Below are 17,912 nucleotides of genomic sequence, written 5' to 3' on the forward strand. Positions count from 1 at the left end.
TTTCCCAGACTTTTTTTCATACTTCTCCAGCCTGATTTAAGATTCAAAGTGGCTATGAGCTAATTATTAGTTCTTTCAGTTTAGTATAGTTTAAACAGGATTTTGTTTCTATATTAGAAACATCGTTATCAATGGGGTTCTGAGTTCCAATTATGTTTATAAATAAATTCTGAAATTTTGTTGTAATACAGTAGAGTTACAGCATATACCCTGACTTTAGAACCCAACTAACTACTTGAACTTCAGTTCCACTTATTTAACATATTTTGCAAATAAAATAAAAGGTTTGCAGTTCAGGTTGCTAAAGAAATCATTGTGGAAGTGGGATGTGTTTGTTTTATCAGTCTAGTTACTGTTTGGGGGTTTGGGTTACCTTTTGTGGGCCCAGGTATTCTAGAGTTTGCAGTGCTACAAGACACATTCTTTCAAAGGATACTGCATTCAGTTTCTGTGAATTCTTTCCTGACTTTTGGCTTATTAATGTGGTTTAAATATTCTCATCCAGGTTCTCCAGAGCTAGTTTTTGTAAGCCATGTAATACATCCTTGCCACTTCTACATTCGGAAGTATTCACAAATAAAAGATGCAACAGTATTGGAAAAGAAGGTGAATGAGTTTTGCAGTAAGAGTGTATACCTTGATCCTTCAGACATTTTGGAGCTAGGTAATGAAATATTACTCTAAGTTAAAATATGAAGCTTATTTAAATATTATAATATTGGCCAACCCATATAGACTTCTTGTAATACAGATTTGTGCAAGCATAAAGGTTTTGGAATTATTTAACATAAGTTCAATTTTATTTAGGTAACTTAGCTAAGTATTAAAATCAACTGTTTTTTTTTTTCTGCTCAGAGTTACCTAGTAGTAATATTATTACAGTATACAGTATACATAACTCCAGTATTTTTAATGTCATTTAAAAATGATTTTTAAATATTTTTAGTATCATTTGCCAGTATCATTTAACTGGAGTCATACTAATTTGGAGCTTGCTTTTTTTATGTTCTTTTCCATTATGGTTTATCACTGAATATTGAATATAGTTCCCTGTGCTATCCAGTAAGACCTTGTTGTTTATCCATTCTATTTATAATAGTTTGCATCTACCAACCACAAACTCCCACTTCATCAAATACCAAATATGGTATTTGTCTTTCTCTTTTTGACTTCACTTAGTATGATAATCTCTAGTCCATCCATGTTGTTGCAGATGGCATTATTTTGATCTTTTTTATGGCTGAGTAGTATTCCATTGTATATATGTACCACATCTTCTTTATCCATTCATCTGTCACTGGACATAAGATTGACTGTTGAGTGAGATATACACAAAAACTCCATTATGGAGTAAGGTGAGATATTTTTAAAATTACAAAACCCATGATGGGTTATATAATTTGTCCCCTCGTCTCCAGAGAAAAGTATTCCTCTGAGTGTTCCTTGTAGTACGACTACCATCCCTTGCTGTCTACATGTGAATGTTGAAGATGTCGTTGAACGCCCGAGTGAGATAGATGCAGGGCAGTGGCATCCATTTCCTAGGGTCACACAGAGGGTAGTTGGTAAATTTAATCAGTCCATCTTAATTCTAAGGCTGTGTGTAATTTGCTGTAATTTAGGCTTTCATTACAAACGTTTTCCTTGTAACACTTGATTAAATTTGATTATACTCTGTAATAAGATGAAGCTATGATTTGTTTGATTTATTAATAGAGCATTTTTCTCATTCTATTAATATCAATGCCTACATATAACTAATACCAAAAAGTACTATATTGTCTGTTTAGCTTTATATAGTATGGGGTTTTTTTTAATTTTTTAATTTTTTGGCTGCATCAGGTCTTGGTTGCGGCACGTGGGACCTTTCATTGCAGTGCGTGGGCTTCTCTAGTTGCAGTGCATGGGCTTCTCTGTGGTTGTAGCATGTGGGTTTTCTCTCTCTAGTTGTGACGCGTGGGTTCCAGGGCACGTGGGCTCCATTGTTTGTGGCACTCGGGCTCTCTAGTTTGAGGCACGTGGGCTTAGTTGCCCTGCGGCATGTGTTATCCTAGTTCCCCGACCAGGGATTGAACCCACATCCCTTGCATTGGAAGGGGGATTCTTTACCACTGGACCACTGGGGAAATCCCCATAGTAGTTCTTTAAAAGTGTTAACTAACTCTCAGCTCATCTTTGTAGCTTGTCAGAATATCAGAAGACTAGAATCATCATATACTTCTGATAAAAATGAATAATAATTTTTAAAGTTAAAAAACAGTGTTTAGGGCCTTCTCTGGTGGCACAGTAGTTAAGAATCCTCCTGCCAGTGCAGGGGACACGGGTTTGAGCCTTGGTCCAGGAAGATCCCTCATGTCACAGAGCAGCTAAGCCTGTGCGTCACAACTACTGAGCCTGTGCTCTAGAGCCTGCGAGCCACAAGTGCTGAAGCCTGTGTGCTCTAGAGCCTGCGAGCCACAACTGCTGAAGCCTGTGTGCCTCGAGCCCGTGCTCTGCAACAAGAGAAGCCACCACGGGACTTCCCTGGTGGCGCAGTGGTTAAGAATCCACCTGCCAATGCAGGGGACATGGGTTCGATCCCTGGTCTGGGAAGATCCCACATGCCACGGAGCAACAGCCTGTGTGCCACAACTACTGAGCCTGCATGCCACAAATACTGCAGCCCACGCACCTAGAGCCCTGCTCTGCAACAAGAGATGCCACCACAATGAGAAGCCCGTGCACCTCAACAAAGAGTAGCCCCCGCTCGCAGCAACTGGAGAAAAGCCCGTGTGCAGCCATGAAGACCCAGCACAGCCAAAAATAAATAAATAGAATAAATTAATTTTAAAAATCATGTTTAAATTCTGAATATCTAAGGAGGGAAGAGTGTAGTGTTAAACTTAATTTTACGGCTGCAAATAATTCTCTAAATTTAATACATGCACAAAAGAGCTCAGTTTAGATTTAGAAAATGTTCTATGAAAGCCAAAAAGTCATCCTTTAAGTTGTCAAGGATATTTATTATTTCAAGGTAGATATATATGATTTAAATACTCATTTATCGTTTTTCTTTCAATTTTTTTATTTTTGGCTGCGTTGGGTCTTTGTTGCTGCATGTGGGCTTTCTCTAGTTGTGGCGAGCAAGAGCTACTCTTCGTTGCGGTGCACAGGCTTCTCATTGTGGTGGCTTCTCTTGTTGCGGAGCACGGGCTCTAGGCGCGCGGGCTTCAGTAGTTGTGGCTCACAGGCTCAGCAGTTGTGGCACACGGGCTTAGTTGCTCCGTGGCATGTGGGATCTTCCCAGACCAGGGTTCGAACCCGTGTCCCCTGCATTACCCTGGATTCTTAACCACTGTGCCACCAGGGAAGCCCTTATTTATCTTTCAAGAAATTAATGGTAAGGGAAGAAATGTAATATAACACTTTAGCAGAGTTTCCTCTTGTTCCCTTTTCCTACCTGTGTTCTTCATTATAAAGAACAACAGATTACTTCAATAGACTTTTATCTCATCTGTTGCAAGAAAGAATAGTTTAATAGCGTATAGTTTAAAACTAAGAATATTGGTTATATGGTATATCAGCATAAGAGAAGGGTTTATGACAATCTCAAGGCCAAAACAGATGTTTTGGTAGAACTTAAAAGGTTGCCCTGATGTGCCTCTCAACTATCCTGTTTTTATTAGCATGTATAGAGGGGATTATGCAGCATCTCTCTGTATATAATCAGTGATCAAGTCTTAACAAGTATATCTCTGATGCTAGATGAGTTTTTAAGAGGATGGGCTCTAAGACTACCTGGGTTCTCTTCCTACCTCTTCTAAGTAGCCATGTCCTTTCGGCTGGGTTTTCAGCCTCTTTTTGCCTAGTTTCCTCACCTATGGGATGGAAGCACCATCTCCATGGGGTTGTTGTGGGGAGGAGGTGAATTCAAACATAAAATACTGAGAACATTGCTGAGCCTATAGTAAAAATAAAAATTCTTTCTAACTTGATATTTTTTTCTGGTTATTAATTTGTAATTCATCTGATCCCTCCATAAGGAAAGACCATAAGGTCTTCCTCTGCTGCTTGGTCCTTGGTTCATCTTCCCCTTCTCTGAACTCCACTGTGTATCAATTTCTTAATTTTGGCCTTTCACACTCTCCCTTTCTTGGTTTCTTTACTTTCACTCCCCTTTTACCAAGAGAATGTCATTGCTGCTTCCTTTATGCTACTAAAGTATTTTATAGATTTCGGTATATATATATCTGTACTTGCATGTGTGTACATGCACAAGGATAGGTCTTTATTGTTATAAGTACAGTGTATTATAGTCACTTGCCTGTCTCCTTTCCTTTCTTGAGCTTCTTGATAGCAGGACGGTCTTACTCATCTTTGTTATAGTTTATAAAACACAGGTCCTCAGTAAAGGACTGCTGGCTTTGTTTTCTTTGTTTTTACCTCCCCGTCTAGGACATAAGTTTCTGTATAACAGACTGCCAAAATACACTACCTTTTAATCCCTCTCATAGCACTTGACACAGTACTGTATCATCAGTTAATAAATGAATTAAGACTTCTTAGTGGTGGAACTAATGTACATGTTTGTAAATTAGAGCTAATTAGATATTCTTCTTCATAAACATTGATAATGATTTGTCTCCATTATTTAGGTGCAAGAATATTTGTCAACAGTATTGAAAATGGAATGTGGTGTCGAGGAACTATTACTGAATTAATTCCAATAGGAAGTGAAAGTATTAGAAAACCTTGTATTCCAACCAAATTCTCAGTCCACAAAGTTGCACTAATACAAATATTCATGGTAGATTTTGGAAATTCTGAAGTCCTAATTGTTGCAGGGTATGTTATTTTATAATTACTATGTGTTCCTGGTCTGCTTAGAAACACTTGTGATGGGGGAGGAGGGGAGATACTAAAGAAGAAAGAAAAGTAGGAAAAGGTAGAGAGGAATAAGTTATCCTTCTTCACTTCCAAGGCATATACCTTTTATTTTGCTCTGTAATTTGTCTTACTAATTACTAAATTAGTAAAGTATTAGCTATCAGTGTTACTAGATGGGGAGCTTGGAAAAAGAACTTTCTGATGTTTCAAACTTAAATGCTCTTCTATATAGCCTCAAAGCAGGAAATGAAGCACAAAAATGGTGGTTTGTTTTTTTTTTTGTTTTGTTTTTTTGCGGTACGCGGGCCTCTCACTGTTGTGGCCTCTCCTGTTGTGGAGCACAGGCTTTGGATGCGCAGGCTCAGCAGCCATGGCTCACGGACCCAGCCGCTCCGCGGCATGTGGGATCTTCCCGGACCGGGGCACGAACCCGTGTCCCCTGCATCGGCAGGCGGACTCTCAACCACTGCGCCACCAGGGAGGCCCCAAAAATGGTTCTTTTAAATAAAATGTTACGGTTAGTTGCCAGATGATTGAGTAAAATTTTTAATCATATTTCCATAATTCCATTATTGTATGTTAAAGTGGCATAGTGTCTAACTCTAGGTGTTCAAAACTGTTTCCCTCAGTCTTCTAGGAAAATAAAACAAACTGAAAATGTTCTTCTAGTAAGGACCAGTATTAACTCTTGCATGGTCACTTTATTAAATGGTCATAGCTTTATAAATAGATTTTTGTTTGGGGGTGTCATTATGCCTTTTAAATTTAAACCAAATAGGTATATGAAAGACAATCCAGATGAAGGCAGTTGAGATTTATTTCTATAGGTAGAAACAGTGTCTGTGTTTATAAAAGCTAGATTAAATCTATATAGTGAGATAGTATGAATCAGAATATAACTTTCTAAGAGAAAAATACCGTATATTAACACATTTATATAGAATCTAGAAAAATGGTACTGATGAACCTAGTGTCAGGGCAGGAATAGAGATGTAGATGTAGAGAATGGACATGAGGACACAGTGGGGGAAGGGTAAGCTGGGACGAAGTGAGAGAGTAGCATCGACATATATACACTACCATGTGTAAAATAGATAGCTAGTGGGAAGCAGCTGCATAGCACAGGGAGATCAGCTAGGTGCTTTGTGACCACCTAGAGGGGAGGGATAGGGAGGGTGGGAGGGAGACACAAGAGGGAGGAGATATGGGGATGTATGTATATGTATAGCTGATTTACTTTGTTATACAGCAGCAACTAACACATCATTGTAAAGCAATTATAATCCAATAAAGATGTAAAAATAAATGAATAAATAAATTTTTAAAAGAGTATAACTTCCTAGAAGATTTAACTTAAAGAGAGTATCCTTAGAAATGCATACCTTTTGTGGGGTAAGGCAAGTTTGGGCTTGAAGCATTATCTTCAGTAAATATTGCTTGAATTCTTCCCAGAGTTGGTGATACTTATGTGAGATCAGAACACATTGCTAAGCAGCATGTCACACTAAATGACTTGTGTCTGGCTCTGAGGAAGTCTGAGCCATATATTGAAGGGCTGCTGAAAGACATCCAGCCATTAGCACAGCCATGCTCATTGAAAGACATTGTTCCACAGAATTCAGTAAGTGAGACTTAAATTATTTCTTATTCAGGGGCCAAATAGTCCAGTTTTAGCTATGCATTGCTGATCAGATTACTGAATGTAGGTTCAGTTCTCTTGTTAAATACATTTTGTATAATAAACTATTGGTGCCAATAAAAAAGGAAATGAACTTCAGTTTCTACAATTAGAATCGTTCTTAACGGGAAATTGAGTTGAATATGCATATATGAACATAATGATAGGTGAAATAGCCAAGTAAACCATAAAATTTTGGAGTCAAATAAATATGGAGAGAAAAATAAATTTTAAATGTTATGTGGTATGTGTTTCCATTCATTTCTTCACTATTTCCATGGCCCTTTGCTCACTGCTTATAGCCTATATTGCATTCTGTTTATATTATTAATGAATATTTATTTCCCAGAAAGATTTAAAACTCCTATGAGACAGAAATTGTGTGTAAAAATACTTGTTAAGCAGTTATATTATTATAAAGTCTGTGAAAGCAGGAGTCTGCACCTTTGCTCATCTTTGTATTCCAACACTTAGCAAATCACTGAGCACGTAGTAGGCGTTCAGCAAATATTTGAAAGAATGAACAAATGAATAAAAAAGTAAAAGGAAACACATAAACATATTAGCCCTGGTATTTTCCTCAAAATGGGAAAATTATTTTGGCTTTAATTTTATCTTTTTTTTTTTTTTTTGCCTTTTTATTCTGAATGGGCTTTACTTTTATACTTACAAAATCTTTAGAAGATGTTTTATTTTTAAGGAATGTGTAGTTTTGGCCTGTGAAATTTACTTTAGGTATGAGTAATTAAAGTTTCAAAGTTCAGTGAGAAATTTTTTTTTCAATGGGTGAGTATTTTTCCTTATTGTTTAAGTAGCATTTACCTCACATATTGCTAGTAATGGAAACTAAGTTACCTGGTAATGATTGTAAATATCTTTAATGTATTACATGGCTTCCATCATGCTTTCAAAATTACCTTTTGGATTTCATCGTTTAAGTGGAAAATTCGTACATAATACTTGTTTTATTTTTAAACTTTTATTTATTATCTTGATATTAATATTCAGAAGTAAAACTAAGTCCTGAAGTACAACAGCTTATGGTCACCTTGAGACCATGTTTATAAAATCTAAGTGTGATCCGTACATTGTGCATACATAAAGACTGTCTTTGGGTTTGTGGGCCCAGCCGCTTCTAATTATGTATGGTTGGTTAAGTGCCTTTGTTCGAATTTGCAGACTTTGGCTGTTAGAAAGCTAAATCTACAACATTGTACCATTAGAGCTAATTATAATTACTGAATACATTGGAATTTTACTTTTTCCACAGACTGAAGGCTGGGGAGAAGAAGCTAAAATAGAATTTTTGAAAATGGTAAATAAGAAGGCTGTTTTAATGAAAGTTTTTAAAGAAGAAGATGGTGTGCTAATTGTAGATCTGCAGAAGCCACCAACAAATAAAATAAGCAGTGATATGCCTGTGTCTCTTAGAGATGCATTAGTTTTTATGGAACTAGCAAGGTAGGTAACTTATTAAAATGTAAATATTTTCAAGGTTATAGCTATAAATTGGAACAGCAGATTTTACCTTTAAAAAATATGGGCTCTGGGGCCTCCCTGGTGGCGCAGTGGTTGGGAGTCCGCCTGCCGACGCGGGGGACGCGGGTTCATGGCCCGGTCCAGGAGGATCCTGCGTGCAGCGGAGCGGCTGGGTTTGTGAGCCATGGCCGCTGAGCAGGCGCATCCGGAGCCTGCGCTCCGTAACGGGAGAGGCCACAACAGTGAGAGGCCTGGGTACCGCAAAAAAAAAAAAGATGGGCTCTAAAGTGAACTGTAACATACACTAAGAGGGCGCACCAAATCCTAACCACTAGACCACCAGGGACATCCTAACATACTCGAAGAGGTTAAAAATATTGCTGTCAGAGTTTTCTAAGTATGGTTGTCTATGAAAATTGCATTCAGGTCATTTGATTTAAGGAAATAGAAAAATTAAGGTAGCTCAAAATAGAAACTATTGGTAGATAGGAACATTTTTTTAGACTCTTGCTAACTTTTACAAGTAGCTCCACTAGGGTTTTAAGAATTATAGTTTAAGAGTTCTTACATTTTCTAACCTTTGGAATAAGATCATGATCACCACTCTATATTTAATGTATGAATCTAGAGTAGATACTTAAATTTCTTTCTTTTCTCATGTCTGATGAGCAAAGTAAGATGACTAAGTAACCACAGAGATAATGGAAGATACTACTTTCTGTCCTGAGCAATTACACGACTCTGGAAGTGACCCAAGTAGATTCCATTCTGGAAAAATAAAACTTAAGTAGAGTATTGGAGCTGAAAGGGGTCACAGAAACCCCTCAGCTGGCCTTTCTGATTGCTACCATAGATGCTGGGTATTGTCAACCAAAAGAGTAGAAACTTTGAGTAGAACATACAGGCCCAACTCACAAATGTTCCAGCACAAACTTGAAGGTTAATTATTGAGTTTTGAGACTTGACCTCTTATTTATCCTGGTTTGATAATTGGAGACAATACTAAGAAATGTTGTAAGTTAGAAGAGAGAAATTGGAAAAATACTCTTGGTAGATAAATCAGTATGTGTGTAAGTCCTTTCTTCAGATCAATTAATCCACTGAGAGAAGAGAGACTTAATGGCTCTTGCTTATGCTTTTAATTAGGTTTAGGTCTCAGTTATCAAGAAGTCACTCTGAAAAAAATACGACTTTACACTATCATCCACCTGTTTTGCCTAAGGAAATGACAGATGTTTCAGTTATGGTTTGTCATATAAATAGTCCTACTGATTTCTATCTTCAGTTGGTAAGTATATAGTGGTCCTTTGAGGCAAAGTATTTTTTCAAATTTTAAGTAGAAATTTATAATGGAAGTGAGTGCCCAGTATGAATTGAGAGCAAACCACTATCAACCTTCTGCAAATTTAAGTTTCTTAGTAGCTTAGTAGTTTCTTGTTTTTAAACAAGAAATTCACGTGATTCATAGTAAATTGAAGGAAATCTAAATTTATCAGGCAAGTTAGTGAAGTATGGAGGGGAAGGAAAATGAAGGATCCCTAATGTGTAAATGTTTCTTGCTACCTTCTGAAATCTAGAAACCAGGAGAGCACATAGAGCTGGCAAATCAAAATAAAATGATAACACCTGCTTCTGATAATGTATGAGAATTTACTTCTTATTCCTAGGTAATTTTCTGAATTACAATACCAAAATAGATTCAGATTAAAGGCATTCATAGAAAATTTTGGGTATATGACTGATGGGTCTGTTTTAGATAGCTACCAGCATTAAAGTTTATCTTTATTGATCTCTTTGTGTCCATGCTTTATGTGTCACACAAAGCAGTATGGCCCTTAGAATGAGTTAATTCCAGTCCATTGCCCATTTTTGAATTGGATTATTTATTTTGCTGTTGTTGGGTTATAGGAGATCTTTATACATTATGGATATTAATGCTTTATCAGATATATCATTTTCAGATGTTATCTCTTATTCTGTGGCTTACCTTATCACTCTCTTGATAGCATTCTTTCAAAAAGTTTTTAATTGATAAAGTCCAGTTTATCTACTTTTTCTTTTGTTGCCGGTATTTTGATGTCATATCCAAGAAATCATTGCCAATCTAACATCGTGAAGCTTTTCCCCCCTGTGTTTTCTTCTGTGAGTTTAATAGTTTTAGCTCTTACATTTAGGTCTTTGAGTTATTTTGAGCTAATTTTTATATATGGTGTAAGGGAAAGGTTCATTCTTTCCCATTTGGATATCCAGTTTACCCAGCACTGTTTGTTGAAAAGATGGTCTTTTCTCCGTTGTATGGTCTGGGCACTCTTGTCAAAACTCAGTTGACCATATACATGAATGTTTATTTCTGGGCTCTCTTTTCTATTCCATTGGTCCATCCATCTGTCCTTATGGCAGTAGCACACTGGTTTTTTTGGTTGTTTTTTTTTTTTAATTGAAGTATAGTTGATTTACAGTGTGCCAATCTCTGCTGCACTGCAGAGTGACTCAGTTATATACATATATACATCCTTTTTTTTTTTTTTTTTGCGGTATGCGGGTGTCACCACTGTGGCCTCTCGCGTTGCGGAGCACAGGCTCCGGACGCGCAGGCTCAGCGGCCATGGCTCACGGGCGCAGCCGCTCCGCGGCATGTGGGATCTTCCCAGACCAGGGCACAAACCCGTGTCCCCTGCATCGGCAGGTGGACTCTCAGCCACTGCGCCACCAGGGAAGCCCTACATTCTTTTTTAATATTCTTTTCCATTATGGTTTATCCCAGGAGATTGAATATTGTTCCCTGTGCTGTACAGTAGGACCTTGTTGTTTATCCACTGTAAATGTAATAGTTTGCATCTACCAACCCCAGACTCACAGTCCATCCCTCTGCCTCTCACCCTCCCCCTTGGCAACCACAAGTGTTTTCTATGTCTGTGAGTCTATTTCTGTTTTATAGATAGGTTCATTTTTGCCATATTTTAGATTCTACATGTAAGTGATATCATATGGTATTTGTCTTTCTCTTTCTGAATTACTTCACTTAGTATGATAATCTCTTGTTGCATCCATGTTGCTGCAAGTGGCATTATTTTGTTCTTTTCTATGGCTGAATAGTATTCCATTGTATATATATACCACATCTTCTTTATCCTTTCATCTTTCGATGGACATTTAGGTTGCTTCCATGTCATGGCTATTGTGAATGGTGTTGCTGTGAACATAGGGGTGCATGTATCTTTTTGAATTATAGTTTTCTCTGGATATATGCCCAGGAGTGGAATTGCTGGATCATATGGTATATCTCTATTTTTAGTTTTCTAAAACCTCCATACTGTTCTCCACAGTGGCTGCACCAATTTACATTCCCACTAACAGTGTAGGAGGGTTCCCTTTTCTCCACAGCCTCTCCAGCGTTTGTTATTTGTAGACTTTTAATATTTTTAATTTTTTTGCTTTTATTTACTTTTTTGGTCATGCCACATGGCATGCAGGATCTTAGTTCCCCAGCCAGGGATCGAACCTGTGCCCCCTGCAGTGGAAGCACGGAGTCTTAATCACTGGACCATCAGGGAAGTCCCTATAGACTTTTTCTTTTTTTTTTTTTAATGGCTGTGTTGGGTCTTAGTTGCTGCACGCAGGCATTCTCTAGTTGTGTCGAGTGGGGGCTACTCTTTGTTGTGGTGTGCAGCCTTCTCATTGCAGTGGCTTCTCTTGTTTCAGAGCATGAGCTCTAGGCACGCGAGCTTCAGTAGTTGTGGCACACGGGCTCAGTAGTTGTGGCGTGTGGGCTTAGTTGCTCCGTGGCATGTGGGATCTTCCTGGACCAGGGCTCGAACCCGTGACCCCTGCATTGACAGGTGGATTCTTAACCACTGCACCACCAGGGAAATCCCCCTATAGACTTTTTTAATGGTGGCCATTCTGACCAGTGTGAGGTGGTACCTCATTGTAGTTTTGATATGCATTTCTCTAATAGTCAGTCATGTGGAGCATCTTTTCACGTGCCTACTGACCATCTGTATGTCTTCTTTGGAGAAATGTCTATTAAGGTCTCCTGCTCATTTTTCAGTTGGGTTTTTTGTTGTTGTTGTTGTTGAGTTGTATGAGCTGTTTATATATTTTGAAGATTAAGCCCTTGTCGGTTGTATCATTTGCAAATATTTTCTCCCATACTGTAGGTTGTCTTTTCGTTTTGTTTATGGTTTTCTTTGCTGTGCAAAAGCTTGTGAGTTTCATCAGGTCCTGTTTGTTTGTTTTTGTTTTAATTTCTATTGCCTTGGGAGACTGACCTAAGAAAACATTGGTACAGTTTATGTCAGAGAATGTTTTGCCTATGCTCTCTTCTAGGAGTTTTATGGTTTTATGTCTTATAAAAGTCTTCAAGCCATCTCATTTGAGTTTATTTTTTGTGCATGGCGTGAGGGTGTGTTCTAACTTCACTGATTTACATTCAGCTGTCCGACTTTCCCAGCACCACTGCTAAAGAGACTTTTTCCCATTTTATATTCTTGCCTCCTTTTTTTTTTTTTTTTTTGCGGTACGCGGGCCTCTCACTGTTGTGGCCTCTCCCGTTGTGGAGCACAGGCTCCGGACGCACAGGCTCAGCGGCCATGGCTCACGGGCCCAGCCATTCCGCAGCATGTGGGACCCTCCCAGACCGGGGCACGAACCCGTGTTCCCTGCATCGGCAGGCGGACTCTCAACCACTGCACCACCAGGGAAGCCCTCTTGCCTCTTTTTTGAAGATTAATTGATCGTAGATGTGTGGGTTTATTTCTGGGCTCTCTGTTCTGTTCCATTGATCCATATGTCTGTTTTTGTACCAATACCACACTGCTTTGATTCCTGTAGCTTTGTAGTATTGTCTGAAATCTGGGAGAATTATGCCTCCTGCTTTGTTATTTTCCTCAGGATTGCTTTGGCAGTTCTGGGTATTTTATGTTTCCATGTAAGTTTTTGGATTATTGTTCTAGCTCTCTGAAAACTGTCATGGGTAATTTGATAGGGATCTCATTAAATCTGTAGATTGCTTTGGGTAGTATTGCCATTTTAACAGTATTAATTCTTCCAATCTGAGAGCGTGGGATATCTTTCCATTCCTTTGATTCCTCTGTAATTTCCTTTATTAATGTTTTATAGTTCTCAGCATATAAGTCTTTCAGCTCCTTGGTCAGGTTTATTCCAAGGTGGGTTTTTTTGGGTGCAATTTTAAAAGGTTTTTTTTTTTACATTCCCTTTCTGATATTATTTTATTGTTAGTGTAAAGAAATGCAACTGATTTCTGAATGTTAATCTTGTATCCTGCTACTTTGCTGAATTCCTTTATTAGATCTAGTAGAGCTTTTTTTTTTTTTTTTAATATTTAGTTATTTAGGCTGTACCAGGTCTCAGTTGCAGCATGCAGATTCTTAGTTGTGGCATGCAGACTCTTAGTTGCAGCACACATGTGGGATCTAGTTTCCCGACCAGGGATTGAACCCAGGCCCCCTGCATTGGGAGTGTGGAGTCTTACCCACTGGACCATCAGGGAAGTCCCAGATCTTGTAGTTTTTGTGTGGCATCCTTAGGGTTTTCTATGTATAGTATCATGTCATCTGCATATAGTGACAATTTTACCTCTTCCCTACCAATTTGGATACCTTTTATTCCTTGTCTGAATGCTGAGTGGCACACTGTTTTAATTACTGTGGCTTTGTAGCAAGTTTTGAAATCAGGATGTGTGAGCTCTCCAACTTTGTTCCTTTTCAAGTTTGTTTTGGAAGTTTGGGGTCCCTTGAGATTCCATGTGACTTTTCAGATGCGTTTTTCTATTCTACATGAAACATCGTTGGGATTTTGATAGGGATGGCTTTGAATTGTAGATTGCTTTGGGTGCTGACATCTTAACAATATTAAATCTTTCAGTTCATGAACATGGGAGATCTTTGCATCTTTATTTTGTCTTCATTCATTTCAGCAGTGTTGTGTAGTGTACAACAAGTGTACACGTCTGTAGCATCCTCGATTATGTTTATTCCTGAGTATATTCTTTTTATTCTATTGTAAAATGAATTGTTTTCTTGATTTCCTTTTCAGACTGTTCATTGTTATTTTGTAGAAATGCATCTGATTTTTTTGTGGGTTCATTTTGTATCCTACATCTTTGCCGAATTCATTTATTAGACCTACTAGTATTTTTGTGGCATCTTAGGGTTTTCTACCTGTAAGGTCATGTCATCTGCAAAAAGAGATCATTTTCCTACTCTTTGTCAATTTGTTTGGCTTTTCTATCTTTTTTTGCCTAATTACTCTGGCTAGAACTTAAAATAATATATTAAATAGCAGTGGCAAAAGCATGCATCCTGTCCTGTTACTGTTCTTAGAAGAAAATCTGTCAGTCCTTCACATACAAAATTTGCCCTCTTAACCACTTTAAGATGTACATTCAGTAGTGTTCACTATATTCATGTTGTTGTACAACAGACCTCTAGAATCTGTTCATCTTGCAAAACTGAAACTCAGTGCCCCTTGAACAGTAACTCCGTATTTCATTCTACCCTCAACCACTGACAACTACAATTCTACTTTCTTTTTCTATGAATTTGGCTATTTAGATACTTTATGTAAGTGGAATCATACAGTACAGCTTTACCCTGCTTTTCGAAAGTTCGCTTTACACCAGCTTCGCTTTTCTGAAAGACCTGTGTTAGTATCTGTTTTTACTAACTGAAAGAAATCTGAAGAGAATTTTTGGTTACTACTACTTTTTTTTTTTTTTTTTTTTTGGCGGTACGCAGGCCTCTCACTGTTGTGGCCTCTCCCATCGTGGAGCAACAGGCTCCGGACGCACAGGCTCAGCGGCCATGGCTCACGGGCCCAGCCACTCCGCGGCATGTGGGATCTTCCCGGACTGGGGCACGAACCTGTGTCCCCTGCATCGGCAGGCGGACTCTCAACCACTGCGCCACCAGGGAAGCCCTACTGCATTTTGGCTTACAAAAGATTTCATAGGAACACTCCACTTTCAGATAGCAGGGATACCTGTATTTGTCCTTTTGGCACTGGCTTTTTTCACTTAGCATAATGCCCTATGTTGTAGCATGTGACAGGACTTAACTTCTTTAAGGCTGACTAATATTCCATTGTATGTATATATCACATTTTATTAATTCATTCATCCATTGATGGACATTTGGTTTGCTTCTACCTCTTGACTATTGTGAATGATGCTGCAATGAACATGGGTGTGGAAATACTGTAGCGTCATGTTTTGGTTCCCTTCTTATTTCGTTTTGTGTATCTATATATTTATCTATTGTTACCATGGGGATTACATATAACATCCTAAAGTGACAGAAGTTAATACAAATTGTTACCAACTTTAATTGAACAAAACCCTACTCGTGTATAACTCCATTCTCCTTTTATATTATTGATCTCAGAAATGAATCTTTGTACATTGTGTGCTCAATAATGTAGATTTATAATTATTTTTATGCATTTATCTTTTAAATCCTGTAGAAAATAAAAGTGGAATTACAAACTAAAGTTAATAATATTGGCTTTCATATTTGTCCACGTATTTATGTTAACCACAGATCTTTACATTTTAATGTGGCTCTGAGTTACACTCTAGCACCTTTCATTTCCTCCTGAATGACTCCCTTTAGCATTGTTTATAAGACAGGTGTGGTGTTAGTGAACTTCCTCACCTCTTGTTTATCTGTGAATAGCTTATTTCTTCCTGTCTTTTGAAGGATAGTTTTGCTGGATCTGTAATTCTCAGTTGATGCTTTTTTTCTTTCAACAGTTTAATATTATCTTCTGACCTCCAGGATTTCTGATGAGAAGTCAGATGATAATCTTATTGATGATCCCTTATATATGACAAGTCACTTCTCTCTTGCTGCTTTCACAACTCTCACTTTGTCTTTGGCTGTTGACAGTTTGTTTATCATGCATCTAGTGTGTCTCTCTTTGAATTTATCCTACTTTGCGTTTTTTGAGTATAGTAACTTTCTAGGGCAGCTATAACGAAGTGCCACAGGGAATTGCCTGGCAGTACAGTGGTTAGAACTCTGCGCTTTCACTGCCAGGAGCCAGGTTCAGTCTGTGGTCAGGGAACTGAGATCCCACAAGCTGTGTGGCATGCCCACTCCCACCCCCCTCGTGCAAAAAGTGCCATATAGTAGGTAGTTTAAAAAAGCAGAAATTTATTTTCTCACAGTTCTGGAGTCTGCAAGTTTAAGGTCAAGGTGTTGGCAGAGTTGGTTCCTTCTGTGGTCTGGGAGGGTGAGGTCTGTGATCTGTTCCATGTCTCTCCCCTAGATTTGGTGGTTTGCCGGCAGTCTTTAGCACTCATTGGCTTCTGCTGCATCATCCCAGTCTCTGCTTCCTTCACATGGCACTCTCTCTGTGTACTTGTCTGTCTCAGTTTTTTAATACAGACAACAGTCATGTTGAATTAGGTCCCGCCTAAGACTTTAACTTGATAATACCTATCAAGGTAAAACCCTATCTCCAAATAAGGACACATGCTGAGGTACTGGGGGGGTTAGAACTTCAACATATTTGGGGGGGGAGGACACAATTCAACCCATAAGCAGTCCACTTTCTGCTGTATCAAAAATTTCCTCCCCACATGCAATAACCCCATCCCAACATTCCAAAAAATCTTAATCATTCTAGCATCAAATCTAAATCCAGAATCTCATATAAAATCACTAAATCCCTGATTATCTGAATCAAGTATAGGTAAGAATTGTTTAACTCAAGCTGAGGCAGAACTCCTCTCTGTCTCTGAATCTGTGAGACTAGACAGTAAGTCTAAAACCTAGCAGGGAAAATTCCATTAGATTCTTATGGCTTGAGAATAATCCTCATTGGCTGGATGCTCTGTCCTCCAGTCCCACTAGGGTGGTGGCCCTACCCCTTCAGTTATGGCAGCAACCTCACCCATTGGAATTGAGGATTTATCCTAACCCTCTGGAACCCAGGAGGAGGCCCCATCCCTGGAACAGAGGAGGAACCAGCCCTGCCTCTCAGGTCTGTGCCCTCTGGGCCTGAGTAGCAGTTGCAGACACACTAGCCTCTGAATCTCCTTCAGGATCAGTCTTCCCTTTTCTTGAAACATAAGTTCATAACTGAATAGCTCTGTCAGCTCACTTCCTGCCTATAGAATCCCACAAGCCCACCGGCCCCCCTTCATTTCCTCTCACCTCTGTCCCCTTCAGTTCACGCTGGCATTGTTTCTGCTGAGATGAATGATTAGATCCACAAGTCGTATACCCATAATCTCTTTTTTTTTTTTTTTTTTTTTGCTGTACGTGGGCCTCCCACCACTGCGGCCTCTCCCATTGTGTAGCACAGGCTCCGGACGCGCAGGCTCAGCGGCCATGGCCCACGGGCCCAGCCGCCCAGCGGCATGTGGGATCCTCCCAGACTGGGGCATGAACCCGCATCCCCCGCATCGACAGGCGGACTCCCAACCACTGTGCCACCAGGGAAGCCCTACCCATAATCTCTTGAGCAGACACTGTCCAGCCATGCCCTTGGTGTTCACTCCAGAGCTTGCTTTCTCATTTTTTGAAATACATATAGGCTGAGAATTTTCTAAATCTTCAGATTCTGCTTCCTTTATGTTTAACAATTTATTCTTCAATTTATGTCTGTCCTCTCACATTTTATTATAAGCAGCAAGGAGAAACCTGGCTGGCACTTTGACACTTTGCTTAGCAGTGTCCTCAGCTAAATATCCAAGTTCAACTTTTCACCCAGTAGAACATAATTCAACCAAGTTCTCTACCACTGTGTAACAAGGATTGCCTTTCCTCCAGTTTTCAGTATCATATTCCTCATTTCTGTCTGAAATCTCACCAGAAGCACCTTTAACATCCATATTTCTGCCAGTAATCTTTCCAAAGCAATC

At 38.9% G+C, this 17,912-nt stretch overlaps 1 protein-coding gene across 7 annotated transcripts in view; it reads left to right on the plus strand.

Annotated features, from left to right (window-relative positions):
* RNF17 (ring finger protein 17) overlaps window positions 1-17,912 on the plus strand; it is a 124,368-nt gene that overhangs the window by 31,498 nt on the left and 74,958 nt on the right. For 6 of the 7 annotated variants that reach the window (XM_060287744.1, XM_060287743.1, XM_060287745.1 and 3 more), the window contains 5 exons: window positions 506-664; window positions 4,635-4,824; window positions 6,319-6,487; window positions 7,815-8,005; window positions 9,170-9,311. In XM_060287744.1, coding sequence (XP_060143727.1) covers window positions 506-664; window positions 4,635-4,824; window positions 6,319-6,487; window positions 7,815-8,005; window positions 9,170-9,311 — 851 coding nt within the window. The remainder of the gene's footprint in view (window positions 1-505; window positions 665-4,634; window positions 4,825-6,318; window positions 6,488-7,814; window positions 8,006-9,169; window positions 9,312-17,912) is intronic. The other variant, XM_060287749.1, reaches the window with a different exon arrangement.

The sequence above is a fragment of the Globicephala melas genome, chromosome 18 (genome assembly GCF_963455315.2).
Source record: "Globicephala melas chromosome 18, mGloMel1.2, whole genome shotgun sequence".
Taxonomy (NCBI): Eukaryota; Metazoa; Chordata; class Mammalia; order Artiodactyla; family Delphinidae; genus Globicephala; species Globicephala melas.